Genomic DNA, 14,714 nt, shown 5'->3' on the forward strand with positions numbered 1-14,714 from the left:
GAATGTATTATATTATATTATATTATATTATATTATATTATATTATATTATATATATATACTTTCAAAATGGATTTTTTTTTCTTTCGTTGGTTTTTTAACAATTGACCTTTTCGATGTTTTCACATAGTTCTTTGATGTGATCATACAGTTCGGCTTACAGCTTCGTTTACTAAAAACAAAAACAAACAAACGAACATACAAATAAAAAAAATAAAAAATTTAATCAAGAATTGCAGTAGAGTGCTTAGCTTCTCGTTTATATAGCTTATCCTTGTCGTTATTATTAAATGTCGTAATTATTATTCACTTTTATCGATTAGAATCAAATTCTGTCAAAAAATAAACCATTCCATAATAAGATCAATACATACGTAAGACACGGACGGAAATTATTTTCAATGTTTTTTAATTTATATTCAAATATACTTCAAATGTGTTTAATCTATACTATTGAAATATTGATTCATTTTTTGCTTTGCGATTCATAGTATCATTCTGGCGATGCATACTTAAATCTTTCACATTATCACACGCTTGGCGTACGATGCGACTTGGCTATGAAAAATAATTATTATAATAATAAGTCAACACGGATATCGAATGGAAAATGAAATTAACCGATATTCAATTTAAATATATAAGTATTTATTATTATTAATTAATTAAGATATTTTCATACTTAAATGGAATATAACTTGAAAAATGATTTAAAAAGGTTTCATCAAGATGAAAAGGAACGAACGAAACATCGATTGCGGTTTCATACGTTTATCAAAAAGAAAAGAAAAAAGAAAAAAAAGCAAAATGTTTAATTTATATTTTATTCTCTTTTTTTTTTTCTTTTTACAAATTTATATATCGTATCAATGTATAATAGTATTGATCAGCAAATCAACTGTTCGCAGTTAATTATCATTATGAGTTTTTCATAAAATTAATCTACTACGATAGCTTCCTGGTTTCTTTCCTGGTCGACGCGAGGGGTGGTGCAATGAGGGGATGTAGACACAGCGGAGTTCGCGTTATCGTCCCCCCACGTAAAGCGGCAATGCCGATGAGAGTAACCTGCAGATACCTAAGGAGAGATAAATTGACCAATCCGCCTCCCTTAATGGAAGGCGAGGCTTTGGCCAGTCGTATCTTGGAACTTGGGCCAGTCGGTGCGAAATTTTTAGGGTAAGTTCAAATTTAGGTAATATCAAATTAACACATATTATTATATTACATATAAAATATTATTTATAAACGAAATAGAGAGAAATATATTTTTAATTGATTGTTTTATTTTTTGTTTTTTTTTTTTTGAAATCCAGACCTGTCATCATCGAAGTGCCACATTTTGCATCATTAAGAGGGAAGGAACGAGAAATAGTTATTTTGCGTTCGGACAACGGAGAAACTTGGCGCGAACATACCCTGGAGGCTAGCGAGGAGGCTGTACAGGATGTTCTTAACGAGAGCTTTGAAGGAGAAGGTATATATGTTTCATTTTATTTAAACGATTGTTTTTTCAGCAATGATCATTTTCCTTTTTTTTTTTCTTTTAAATATTGTTACACACTTCATCTTTTTTCCCGTAATCTTAGAATTAAGCCAGCTAGAGGATCTTCAAACGTCGCGTATCGTAAGGATACTTACCGCTGATTTTCCACATTATTTCGCGGTTGTTTCTCGCATCAGGCAAGAAGTACACGCTGTTGGACCGGAAGGTGGTACCGTATCTTCATCGGCTGTTCCTCAGGTTCAAGCTGTATTCCCACCTGCAGCTTTGACCAAGAAGATTAGAGTTGGCTTACAGGTATGTTATATAAAAGTCAACTATTATATTTTCTATACAATTAATTGTACTATTATAAAATCGATTATTATATTTATCGTCTTATTATAATTATTCGAATAAATAATATATTATCTATGTAGAATATATAATAAAAAATATTGTTTATTTAAATTGATGATATATTGACGTTTAAATTTATCTTCAGGCCCATCCGATACCAGCTGAACTAGTAGCTAAACTACTAGGTAATCGAGTTGCAGTATCGCCCATAGTTACGGTAGAACCACGACGACGAAAGTTCCATAAGCCGATAACTTTGACCATACCGGTTCCACAAGCAGCTAATAAAGGCATGATTAATCAATACTCGGGGGATGCACCGACCCTAAGGCTCCTGTGCAGCATAACTGGTAATATATGCTTGCGCGTAATATTGTAGAGCAGCGTACCGTCTTACTGGAAAATCTCTTACCGATAAATTGTTGAAAAATCGTTCTGTCGCAATCAATTTGGGTGTCATAAAAATATATATATAATATATATATATATATACATATATACATATATATATATATATATATATATATATATATATATTTATTTTTAACAACTTGTAATTGTTATTTTTTTATTTAGCTAACGGTTGGCAACCATATNTATATATATATATATTTATTTATTTATTTATTTATTTATTTATATATATTATATATCTTGTCAGATTTTTTAAGCATTCGAGTAAATCAATTTGTAGTTTAGTTAGGCATGATGACAACGTCGGTAGGCAATCTCGTCTGTTCTCAGGTCGTCGGGACTGCGCGGCATGCTATCGGTTTTTTATTTTGATACTATACACACATGTAATAACATTTGCGATATTTAAGTGTTATATTTTTATAATAGTCTCTTTTGTGTGTATTTGTAGCTACGCATATCTAACTTATATACTTATGTCGTTTTCATATTTGCGATCGCAATATATATATATACATATATAAATATATATATATATATTTTACTTCTTTATTTATTTATTTTTTTCTTGATACTGTTTTCTTTTTTTTTTTTACTGACTGAGTAATTTTTTTTTATAATTTATCTGTAGCTGATAAACACTGACTGCGGTTTACCCTTTGGTATCGGGCGAGATAATTGTTTCTATAAATATTGTATTATTATTTATATAATCTATTTCAATATTAGAGATGCACAAATGATGAAGGGTTTTGATCTCTTTAAATATATCGATTACACATTAAAGAAGGAAAACGAACAGAACTATATGTAAAAAAAAAAGAAAGAAAAAAGAAAAGGTCTTTCATTTGTGGAATGTGATAACTATTACACGATATAGATAATGGTTTTATTATTTATTTTTACGATTAGTTCATATAATAGCTTGCAAAAATTAGTTTTTTTTTCTTCTTCCTAGTTGCATAAAAATCAGACACGTAAACAATTTTTCTCTTTTTAAAAAAAGGAAAATCGATACTGAAGGGTCGAGGAAGATCTTGTCTATCGAGTAAGTGTCAGCCAAGTGAATTATTTTCGACTGTAATTTATAATCTTTTTATTGAAAGTGTATGCATCGTTTCAAGTTTTCTCGTTATCAGTGGCAGTATCCCGAAGACCTTCGGATAGAGATTTAAAAGGGAGATGGTAGCTGCATGTTCCATAGAAACATTTCGTTGAGTACCATTGTTGTATACATATCTTGTTGTGATTCATTGTTAATGCTTGCATATTGTTAGGATTGAGTCATTTAGGTATGGATTATTAATTAAAAGTAGATCAAAAGTTTTATTACTTAGCTCATCGTAAGCGTCAAATTAAAAGTTTTTATTTCAGCACATTCAATTGAATGGTAATTGCTTCAATATATCAAGCTTTCATTCTATATCAAATTTTATTATCTAATCGACATTGTGCTTAATGTAATATACACGTACTTATCTGAAATCGAGAAAGTACAATTCTCGACGTTAGAATTTATTCTAACGACGAAGAAGTATTGCAAAATATCGCATTTTTTTAAATTTCTTTTTTACTTTAAATTATTACATGCGCACAGCCACATTTTTGTTTCGTTAACATTTTCAATCCGGGGCTTCGTAGTTGTTCAACAAATATCACAGATTTACGTCACATCATTTTTCTGTTTCTTTTTTTCTCTCATTTTTCAAATATATTAATTTGATTTAATTATCACGTTATATTCTTTCAATGATTTCAACTACATTCGCTAATATTTTTGTTATGTTTTGTTTGAAATACATAATATCTTCCGAGATCAGAGTACACCCGTGTTGCTTTTTATCTAGGTATTTATAAATATCTTCTCTCAATTGGTGCGTATAAAAATATGCAAATAACGAAGCTTTTTTTATATTCATTATACTTGTCTTGTGTACATAATAATCCATAGCACGCTATACACATTTCTAGAGACCGATGTTAAATACAAAACGTTCATTAAATTTTTATAAACATCATTATACGTATATTATATTTGTAATTAGTATGTATTTTCAGGTTTTAGTGAATTTCTATTTTTTACCCAATTCCATGAGTATATGTGTGTGTGTGTGTGTGTGTGTGTATATATACAAATATATATATATATATATATATATATACAAGCATATCTACGTCTAAAATATTTCATCATATCTTTTTTATAAAGAAAAATAACATTTCTAAAAATCGTTATTCATATTCATATTAAAACGAGAATGATTACGTCAAGCATCCTCCCGTCCTTTCTATTTGCTAATGAAATCAACATATATTTGCACTCATGATCATTAAAAAAAAAAAGAGAAAAAAAAACGATTTAAATATTATAAAAATGATTACTTTAATTCTCTTCACATTTATTCGAGACTGTAATTAATTTCGGTCGCACCGGATTCAAAAAAACACACTTTTCACTACTGTTATTGAACATTTTTAGTACGGACATATTTTAATAATATTATTGGACTTGACATGTATGTCGTTCAGGGGGTCAGTCTCGGGCAGTCTGGGAGGATGTCACAGGTTCGACGCCGTTAACTTTCGTCAAGGATTGTGTCTCTTTTACAACCACGGTATCTGCTCGTTTTTGGCTAATGGACTGCCGAAATATTTCGGAAGCAACCAAAATGGCTACAGAACTATATACCCATGCTACTCATGTACCATTTATGGCTAAGTACGTTTGACAATTATACTGAACGGTAACAAGAAATATTTTGCAAAATAATTATCTTTCCCTTTAGGAATATATTTCTTTTCTCTTTGGGGAGGGTTTTTTTTTCCTCTTATAAATTTAATAAATCGATATTTTAATATTATTTATAGATTCGTAGTATTCGCCAAACGTATAGATCCTTTGGAGGCCAGGATACGCGTATTTTGTATGACCGATGACAAAGAGGATAAAACTCTTGAACATCAAGAACATTTTACCGAAGTTGCGAAGAGTAGAGATGTTGAAGTAAGTGTGTATATGTGTGTGTGTAAATTTTGTATTAATATAAAAATAAGTAACGTAATTCGAATTTGTTACATTGTGTACGTTGTGCAGGTGTTAGAAGGCAAAACTCAATACATGGAATTTACGGGTAATCTCGTACCAGTATTAAAAAGTGGCGAACAACTTCAATTACCATTCAGAGCGTTTAAAGAAAATAGAGTACCGTTTACTGCGCGAATAAAAGATCCAGATGCGGTAGATATGATGGGTCGAATAATGTTTATGAGTGAGCCTAAGGTTCCTAAAGGCGAGGTACCGCAAACGCCAATATGTACATTGAATATTTTATTACCTGAAAAGATTTCGCCAGAGCCTGCAGTCTCAGAATTGGATTTACTTGAATTATCGAAAAATTATAGTTTTCTACGAGACGGTGGAATCAGTATGTAACAATTATTGATCATTTTATTATTATTATTATTGTGATTATATAGGATTATATTTTGAACTACCAGTTAAGTATTTAATTGAGATCTTGTAATTCATTTACTTTTAGGTCGACCGGATGCTATACATAGAGCAACCATACGTTTAAGGGATATAGCAAATTTATTAGGCAAGGACTGGGAACCATTAGCAGAAGAACTTAACATTGCTCCGAACGATGTATCCTTGATAAAACAGAATTATCCTGATAAGCCAGCACAACAAGCGGCAGCGATGTTCAAACTTTGGCAAAGTAATGGGAATAAGGCGACGGGTAAGTTGAAATATATTTTAATTATTATCGTAGCTTCTATTATAGATATATATATATATGATAGAACTTATATAAATAGGCGCCAAACGAATTAAATTTATATTAGTACGATACATCATAATTATACCATAATCGTCAAAGCGTGCTTCATCACGCAAGGTCAAGAAAACAAGATTTGCTCACTGCGATTGACTCAGACGTGTGGAATCTCGATCGTAATGTTGTTGATGATCTCATGCTACATTATTATTCCTGACATAACTCACAACTCTCTTTCTATTTCTTTCTTTCTCTTTCCCACTACTATAATGATTCCATCTTATTCTGACGAAGTACGCAAAACGTCTCAGCAATCAGTGGAACGACAAACAGTCGCGCAGTATTGTCTGAAGGATACGGTCAAATTTACTCGTGTTTGTTATTTCCTGTTTGTCGGTTCTCTCCTTGAGAATTTATATCAAGCAGCTCGTAATAATTTTATAGATCCTCTTTTTTTTTTCTTTTTTCTTTTACTTTAACGTCAGTGATATCGTGCGAAAAAAAAAGAGAAAAAGAGAGAGAGAGAGAGAGTGCAGTGATTTAATAATAAATAATTTTTCTATGATATACATTTTTGATTATTAATTCAAAACGAAGATGCACTTATCTTTGTATCAAGAGTATCAAAATTCAACGACGAATTTATATACTAGCGAACTTTTAATAATATTTCATAAAAAGCCTTCGATATGTCATCACAGTTCCAAAATTTCAGGTATGTTTTATAAATGGAGTAATATGTCAACGAATATTAACGAACGAATTATTTTTATAAGTGCGTTTGCTTGAAAAGAACATTTTTAAATATAATTACCGTTGCATATAGAAAATGATTTCTTAAATATAAATATTCATATAGATATAAATATACAGTGAGTGACTTAGAAAAAAAAAAATTTCTAAATACTAAACATATATTATACTTGTGTACTTATTATTTATTTCGTGGAATTTTTTTCGTATTATTACATTGTGCTATAAATAATTATTACGTAGTTATACTTATAGTAAATAATATATATATATATATACGCATGCATGTCATATAATATAATACAAACGTAGATCTCGAAAGAATAAGTTGAAGAAATTCTAACGGAATCATATATGAGCTTAATTTAAACGATAAAAAAAAGAAAAAAAAAGAAAGTAATCACTCAATTAATTACTTTCTGCTTTCCGTTTAGCTACGAGACTCTTTTTTCGATAAACTTTGATCCTTATTTTTTTGTTTGTTTGCAATCTCATACGAACGCGCAAACATGATCTATATTAAGATGACGGAGCTTCGAACCCCGTGATCCTACATAAATATCATTCTTTTTATAGGTAATACTTTAGAAAAGGCACTCCAGAAGATTGGCCGAGAAGATATTGTAAAAAAATGTATATTTAACGTAGAACTTATAACTGACGATGTCGAAAAAGCAGTAGCAAGGGTTCGGTTAGATCAGCCAGGTTTCGACTCCTTGAAAGAGGAGTTGGGACCTTCCAGAGACACATCTCTTCGACGTGATGCAACCATGGATCCAAAAATGGATCCTGATTATGAGGAACCAGATAGAATGAAGGTATACAATATTATCTATACAATCCATGCATACCATTGCAATGTATCAAACATATTATAATCATATATGATTCAATTTCAGGAATCTGAATCCGTAGAAGAGCTTAGTAATACCAGTCATTTGCAGGATAAACGATGTAAGTGAAAATTTATTAATAGTGATACCGAAAGTGTTTCAAAGAAATCATATCTATTTTTATAATTATAAATTTCATTACAGTATATATCTGTGATTATATTATACACATTTGTTTCTCTTTTTGTTATTAGAAATATTACGTTATGCATTTTTTTTTTTTCAATGATTATTTAAGAATAATAGTATAGTGAAAAAGATCTGAATTTTTGTGTTTTCAAAGTAATATAATAGTGATTATAAAAACAATATAATATATGCACGCTAAGCAATAGTAATTTTAATCATGATTTCGTGTTACATCTTTTCATTGTTTAATATGCATCACTTAGCTAATGATGAATCACACGTCATATTTAACAAAAAAAAAAACATATATTTCAACACTTTATATTTCGGCTCTTCGTTCACAACACGTTTCTCCGCACTTAACAGCCAAGCAGCATGTCACAATCGCTAATGGCACTGTATTCAACGGAACCTCGACCCCCATCAAAGATAAATATGCAAGCGATGAAAAAGAATTGGGAGATGTGATGGCCGAATTCATAGAACATAAATGTCACGTTACCGACACGATGAGTAAAAAGTTACGCGACGAGCTCGACGACGAAGAAATTAAACGACAAAGGGTGATTGCCGACGCTAATAAAATAGTTTCTGGTAAGTGACTTGGTGTATATATTATTTTATAAAACTGGTGGGTTGAGGGGCCGGGGGGCCGTGCTTTATATCTCTCTCTGCAAAAAAAAAAAAAAGGATAATATTATAATTAAAAAAGGATACGAGACAAGCTATCGATGAGCAGCACCTACTTATTTCATTCAAACTTTCGCAGCATGCTCAGCCCAATACGGTAACGCACGCTTCTTTCTAAAGTATCGATTTATTTTATTAACTATTTATACTATTTTCAAAAAATAGATTATTAATATATACAAATATTTCTGGTATGTATATATATAATCAAAGTTTTTAACTGCACAACTATACATATTCATTTGTAAATATATAAATAATAATCCAATTTTTTAATAGCTAATATTAATTTTTAATAATAAATAATTAAATGAAAAAAAAACACAATACGTATATCGACACTTTTAACGCACTGAATAGAGCACGTCATCGTTTTATTATTTTCTGTGTAATGAGAATGAAAGATATATTCTCAATTTTCTTTAATTCCTATCTACGAATGGTGCCATCTCTCATAACGGATTATGTTTTTATATTGTATGATCGTAATAGATATTTTGAAAAGAATACAATTTGTCTGCTTTTTAAGTGAAAATTTAATTTTTTCATACGTCAATGTAGACGAATAACATAAATTTGAATATTATCTCTTATATCATTCAAATAATAAAACAATTTATATTTAAATATGTACAAAACGCGCTGATACATTCGCGTTTCTAATGCACTTAAAACGGTTACCATCTTGTCTTTTTAATTTTACTCACAGGTTCCGGACGCCGCTGTGGATATCTTCATATTTCAGCTTGCTTATCTCTCTTAATAAGTAATGATTTATTTAATTTGCCTTTCTCGATCGACATTTCATATATGTGTATATCGTATATGACATATACGATTTTTTAACATAATCCATTTAATCATTTCGCTAATACATTTTCTCTAGTCTTCAACACATTCCTAGCAATTTGTTTCAGCAAAGATTATGCTACAATTATTTGGCGATGCATGAACAGCCAAAATGTGTGTGTGGCCTTGTTGTGTGGGCGCACGGAGCAGCCGTCTTTATAATATATAGATTATTATAATAAATAGATATAGTTATTTATTAGTATAAAGTAATAGTAGATGCAAAATCAAGTAGATAGTAGCGTTGTTAATCGTTTAGCAAACGAATAATCCCGAGTTATATATATTATTTATATTTAATATTTGTGTTTTATTTAGCGTTGAAGAGTATAATGATAGTTTTTTTACAAAAAATACACAAAACACAATGGTTATTACATCGTACATTTACATTTATCGATCATACAAGAATGCATAAGTATTTATTATATCAGAAATGATGAGAGAGAGAGAGTAATGAATAATCAATTATTTATTAAGAAGTAGTTGTAATGTTATTAGTTGAAGGATGGCTGCTCCACAGCACATACACTCTACGCACAATCCACGCGGCAAATCTAACCTCTGCTCCAATCAAAGAACAATGACGAACGAGCCGGCTTACACTAATGATGACGCAATATGAACGAATAAAATGTGTTCCCTTTAATATGTTACGTTTACAGATGGCTAAATTATATAATACTTAATTAACAGGTGTAATAGCTGATGCAGAGAAAGAAAAGGAGAAGTTAGCGAAGGAAGGGTGGTCGGTGGTTTATGATGATATGCGGGACAGTGAGAAGGTGAGAGGTGCTGTAGGGCAAACATCATTTAACAAAGAGATAGTTCAAAGTTCAGATCTATTTAGGGATGCTGAGTTAGGTATTATTCTACAACCAAAAGTTAGAGACGACATAGAACCACTTATAATCAAACAAGAACGAGCACAAGGCGGGAAAAGGGATCCTAAAAAGCAAATTCCTCCTATCCCAAAACAAGCGGGCATTTTAAAGAAGGATACAGTAGTAATAGAACAACCAGTTGTTAGACAGATTACCGTTATAAAAGATATCAAACCCCCGATAGTTACAGTAACTTCCACAGATTCTATCATCTTACCTCATAGTAAAGCAGAAGTTAGCGAAAAGGAGAAGATGTCCAAGGAAGGTAAAGAAGTTGATGAAAAGTTCTCGTTAGGTGATATCAAAGGGACATCGCAACCTACGAAAGATACCGATATTAAAATTAAAACGACAGAAATGAAAACCAAAATCGAAACGGATATTCCGAGTAAAAGTAAAGTGGAACAAGATGGAAAATCAATTGCCGATAAACGTCATTCCGCGTATAAGGATGTATACGATGCACAATATCCTACGAAGAATCTCGAAGAAGAAACAACAGATACGTCGACAAAGGTGAAAGATAAAAGCGGTGGTATATTTTCGGGTATTTTTAAAAGTCCCAAATTGAAAAAAGGAAAATCCAAAGATTCGAAAGATACGTCTTTTGATAGCGGAGATGAGGAAAACAAAACTCTCCCGGTATCTGAGACAGTATCAAAACTTGTAACTACATCTCACGATAAAACATCTCCATCAAAGAAAGAGACAGTAACTGTCTTATCTGACATCAAATTAACAACTATAAATTTACTGGAGGATGCTAAAAATACTGCTGCTATCTTACATGCATTACCAGAATCAACCGAAAAAAATGGATCAGTAACAGTTCCCGTAGAAGATAAGAAGGACAAATCATCAATCGAAGTTCATACTACTAAGCCACAAGTAGTGTCAGGAGTAAAAGAAAAAATTACGATTGTAGGAACGAAAAAAGAACAGGTTAATGGAACGTCAACGATGAAACCAGATCAGACAATAGATTCTGTTGATGGAATAGGTAAAAAGATCGAGCGAGAAGATAACAAGAATCTCGAAATAACGTCTAAGAGTAGTCCGATTAAACAGGAAAATATTCCTAAATCTGACACTAAGGAATCACCGAAGAAAGAAGATAAAGATGATACCGAGACAGATACGACTGGTAAAGAACGCGGTGGTATATTCGGTATATTTAGAAGTCCGAAATTGAAAGATAAAAAAACAAGTAAAGTAGTAAAAGATTCGTCGGTTGATTATAGCGACGAGGAGCTTAAATCTACGACTGAAAAATTCCTCGAGGAAACGCGTAAAATTGCTGACGAGGATGCTATTTATACGAGTTACAAGACGGATGATAAAAAACCTATTGCAACAAGTCCAGTAGCTACGTTCAGTGCTCCTATTTACGATAGCTTTGATGTACCAGTAGACAAAGTTAGTAGACATTCGTACGATGTAACAGATAAATTTACACCCGAACAAACTCTATCGCCAGATAAAAAAACTGATAAAGAAACTGCAGAAGAGAGCAAGGAGAAAGGTAACTTCTTTGGCATATTTAAAAGTCCTAAACTCAAGTCTAAAAAGAGATCGAGAGATCGTAGCACTTCGAAGGAGAGATCGTTTGAAAGCACAGATGAAGATTCTTATAATGCAGACGTCAAAACTATGGAACGGTCGAGCAAACCATCGATCCAAAAGGAAGAAGAGAGCCAGGAATCTGGATCAGGAGATGAAGGTAGCAAAGAAAAAAGTGGTGGAATTTTTGGAATGTTCAGAAGTCCCAGATTGCAACGTGGCTCTCGAAGCAAATCCAAAGAAAAAAGTTTGCCGCCTGAGGTACCGCAAAGTGATTTCAAAGAAACAACAGCCAAGTTTTTGGAAGACACGCGAAATACTGCTGGATTAATCAGTGGTTATCAACAATCGCATATAATTTCACCACAAAGTCAAGACGATAAGATTAAAGAACAAACTCCACCAATCGAAAAGGTACCCGGTGATAAAGCAGATACTACAGCTCAAAAAGTTGTAAACGGTATAAAAGATGTAAAAGATACTGTAGCAAAAGAACTGAAAGAAGATACTAAAGCTGTTAAGGATGCGCTTACTGCTGGTGCTGGTGCTGCTGTGGATGGTGCACAATCAGCGAAAGATAAAATTGCAAAAGAAAGCAAAAAGGCAAAGGATAAAACATCGGGATTTTTCTCAGGTATTTTCAAGGGAACTAAGCAAACGGTTGATGACGTATCCGATGATGTTAAAGATTTCGTAGAAGAAACGAAAACCGAGGTAGCAGAAAAAGAGGCTGGTGCAAAAGAAGCAGCTGCACAAGCTGTAAAATCTACCGATGATGCAAAGGATAAACTTGTGACTGGCGTTAAAGATCTGAAAGATAAGACAGTAGCAAAAGTAGACGATGCAAAGGAGAAAATAACTGCTGGTGTAAAAGATACTAAAGATAAGACTGTTGCAGTGACACAGGAAACCAAGGAAAAAATAGTGACCATCACAAAAGATACGAAAGACAAAGCAGTAACTGGAGCACAGGATGTCTCCGAGAAAGTAGTAGCTGGAGTAAAGGATGTAAAAGACAAAACAGTGAAAGGAGCCAAAGACCTCACCAAGAAAACAGTAGCTGGTGTAAAAGATGTTGAAGATAAGAGTGCTTCAGCTGTTGCAGAAGTTAAAGACAAAATCGTTTCTAGTGGAAAGACAGCCGCTGATAAAATAGAAACCACAGCTCGCGGAGTTTCAGATAGTGCAAAAGACGCAAAAGATGCTGCAGCAAAAGAACTAAAAGAAGATGTTAAAGCTGTAAAGGGAGTAGTTACAACTGGTGCTGAAGCTGTTGTGGATGCCACTCAGTCAGGTAAAGATAAGGCTGCAAAAGAAACGAAGAAAGCTAAAGAAAAAACAACTGGATTCTTCTCGGGAATATTCAAAGGAGCCAAGCATGCGGTAGAAGATGTCTCTGGTGATTTCAAAGAATTTTTAGATGAAACCAAAGCCGAAGCAGCCGAAGAAGAAGCGCGTGCAAAAGAAGCAGCTGCTAAAGCTGCAAAATCTGTAGATGATGCTAAAGATAAAGCCAAGACTGAAGTTAAAGATCTAAAAGATAAAACTGCAGAAAAAGTGCAAGATGCGAAAGAAAAAACAGTGGCCAGTGTTAAAGATGCAAAAGATAAAACTGTAACTACAACGCAAGATATCAAAGAGAAAATTGTGACCAGTGTTACAGATGCTACAGGAAAAGCAGCAAGTAAAGCAAGTGACGTTACCGAAAAAGTAGTAACTGGTGCAAAGGATGCAAAAGATAAATCAAAGGAAAAAGTGAAGGATATGACGGAGAAAACAGCAGAAGTCATCAAAGATGGAAAAGAAAAAACAGCTGCTGCAGCTACGGATGCAGGCGAAAAAATGATCTCTGGTGGGAAAGCAGCTGCTGTTAAGGTAGAAACTGCAGCACACGGAGTTGCTGATGGTGCCAAACATGCGAAAGATGCAGCAGCAAAAGAATTGAAAGAAGATGCTGAAGCTGTGAAAAGTACACTTTCCACTGGTGTTGATACTGTTGTAGACGCAACAAAATCAGCGAAAGATAAATCTGAGAAAGAAGTTAAAAAAGCTAAAGATAAAACATCTGGATTTTTCTCAAGTATTTTCTGGGGATCGAAGAGCTCGTTTGATGATGCTTCCGATGATGTTCAACAGTTTTTGGATAAGACTAAAGATGAAGCCGAAGAAGAAAAAGCGCGTGCAAAAGAAGCAGCTGCTAAAGCTGCAAAATCTGTAGATGATGCTAAGGATAAAGCCAAGACTGAAGTTAAAGATCTAAAAGATAAAACAGCCGAAAAAGTGCAAGATGCGAAAGAAAAAACAGTGGCCAGTGTTAAAGGTGCAAAAGATAAAACTGTAACTACAACGCAAGATATCAAAGAGAAAATTGTGACCACTGTTACAGATGCTACAGGAAAAGCAGCAAGTAAAGCGAGTGACGTTACGGAAAAAGTGGTAACTGGTGCAAAGGATGTAAAAGATAAATCAAAGGAAAAAGTTAAGGATATAACGGAGAAAACAGTAGAAGTCATAAAAGATGGAAAAGAAAAAACAGCTACTGCAGCTACCGATGCAGGCGAAAAAATAATCTCTGGTGGTAAAGCAGCTGCTGTTAAGATAGAAACTGCAGCACACGAAGTTGCTGATGGTGCTAAACATGCGAAAGATGCAGCAGCAAAAGAATTAAAACAAGATGCTGAAGCTGTGAAAGGTACACTTTCCACTGGTGTTGATACTGTTGCGGACGCAACAAAATCAGCTAAAGATAAAACTGCGAAAGAAGCTAAAAAAGTTAAAGACAAGACGTCTGGATTTTTCTCGGGTATTTTTAAAGGAGCCAAGCATTCAGCTGAAGATGTTTCTGCAGATGTTAAGGAGTTTTTGGACAAGACAAAAGCCGAAGCTGCAGAAGAAGAGGCACGTGCTAAAGAAGATGC

The 14,714-nt window shown here is 32.9% G+C and overlaps 1 protein-coding gene across 1 annotated transcript in view; it reads left to right on the forward strand.

Moving 5' to 3' along the window:
* LOC106785242 (nuclear anchorage protein 1-like) overlaps positions 1–14,714 on the forward strand; it is a 70,373-nt gene that overhangs the window by 40,572 nt on the left and 15,087 nt on the right. The window contains exons 22-33 of the mRNA XM_014745524.1: positions 954–1,178; positions 1,316–1,476; positions 1,589–1,800; positions 1,988–2,192; positions 4,786–4,975; positions 5,125–5,260; positions 5,351–5,681; positions 5,796–5,999; positions 7,368–7,609; positions 7,691–7,745; positions 8,180–8,407; positions 10,049–14,713. Coding sequence (XP_014601010.1) covers positions 954–1,178; positions 1,316–1,476; positions 1,589–1,800; positions 1,988–2,192; positions 4,786–4,975; positions 5,125–5,260; positions 5,351–5,681; positions 5,796–5,999; positions 7,368–7,609; positions 7,691–7,745; positions 8,180–8,407; positions 10,049–14,713 — 6,854 coding nt within the window. The remainder of the gene's footprint in view (positions 1–953; positions 1,179–1,315; positions 1,477–1,588; positions 1,801–1,987; positions 2,193–4,785; positions 4,976–5,124; positions 5,261–5,350; positions 5,682–5,795; positions 6,000–7,367; positions 7,610–7,690; positions 7,746–8,179; positions 8,408–10,048; position 14,714) is intronic.

This window comes from Polistes canadensis, unplaced genomic scaffold (assembly GCF_001313835.1).
Source record: "Polistes canadensis isolate GaletaPanama2010 unplaced genomic scaffold, ASM131383v1 scaffold_47, whole genome shotgun sequence".
NCBI classification, from domain to species: Eukaryota; Metazoa; Arthropoda; class Insecta; order Hymenoptera; family Vespidae; genus Polistes; species Polistes canadensis.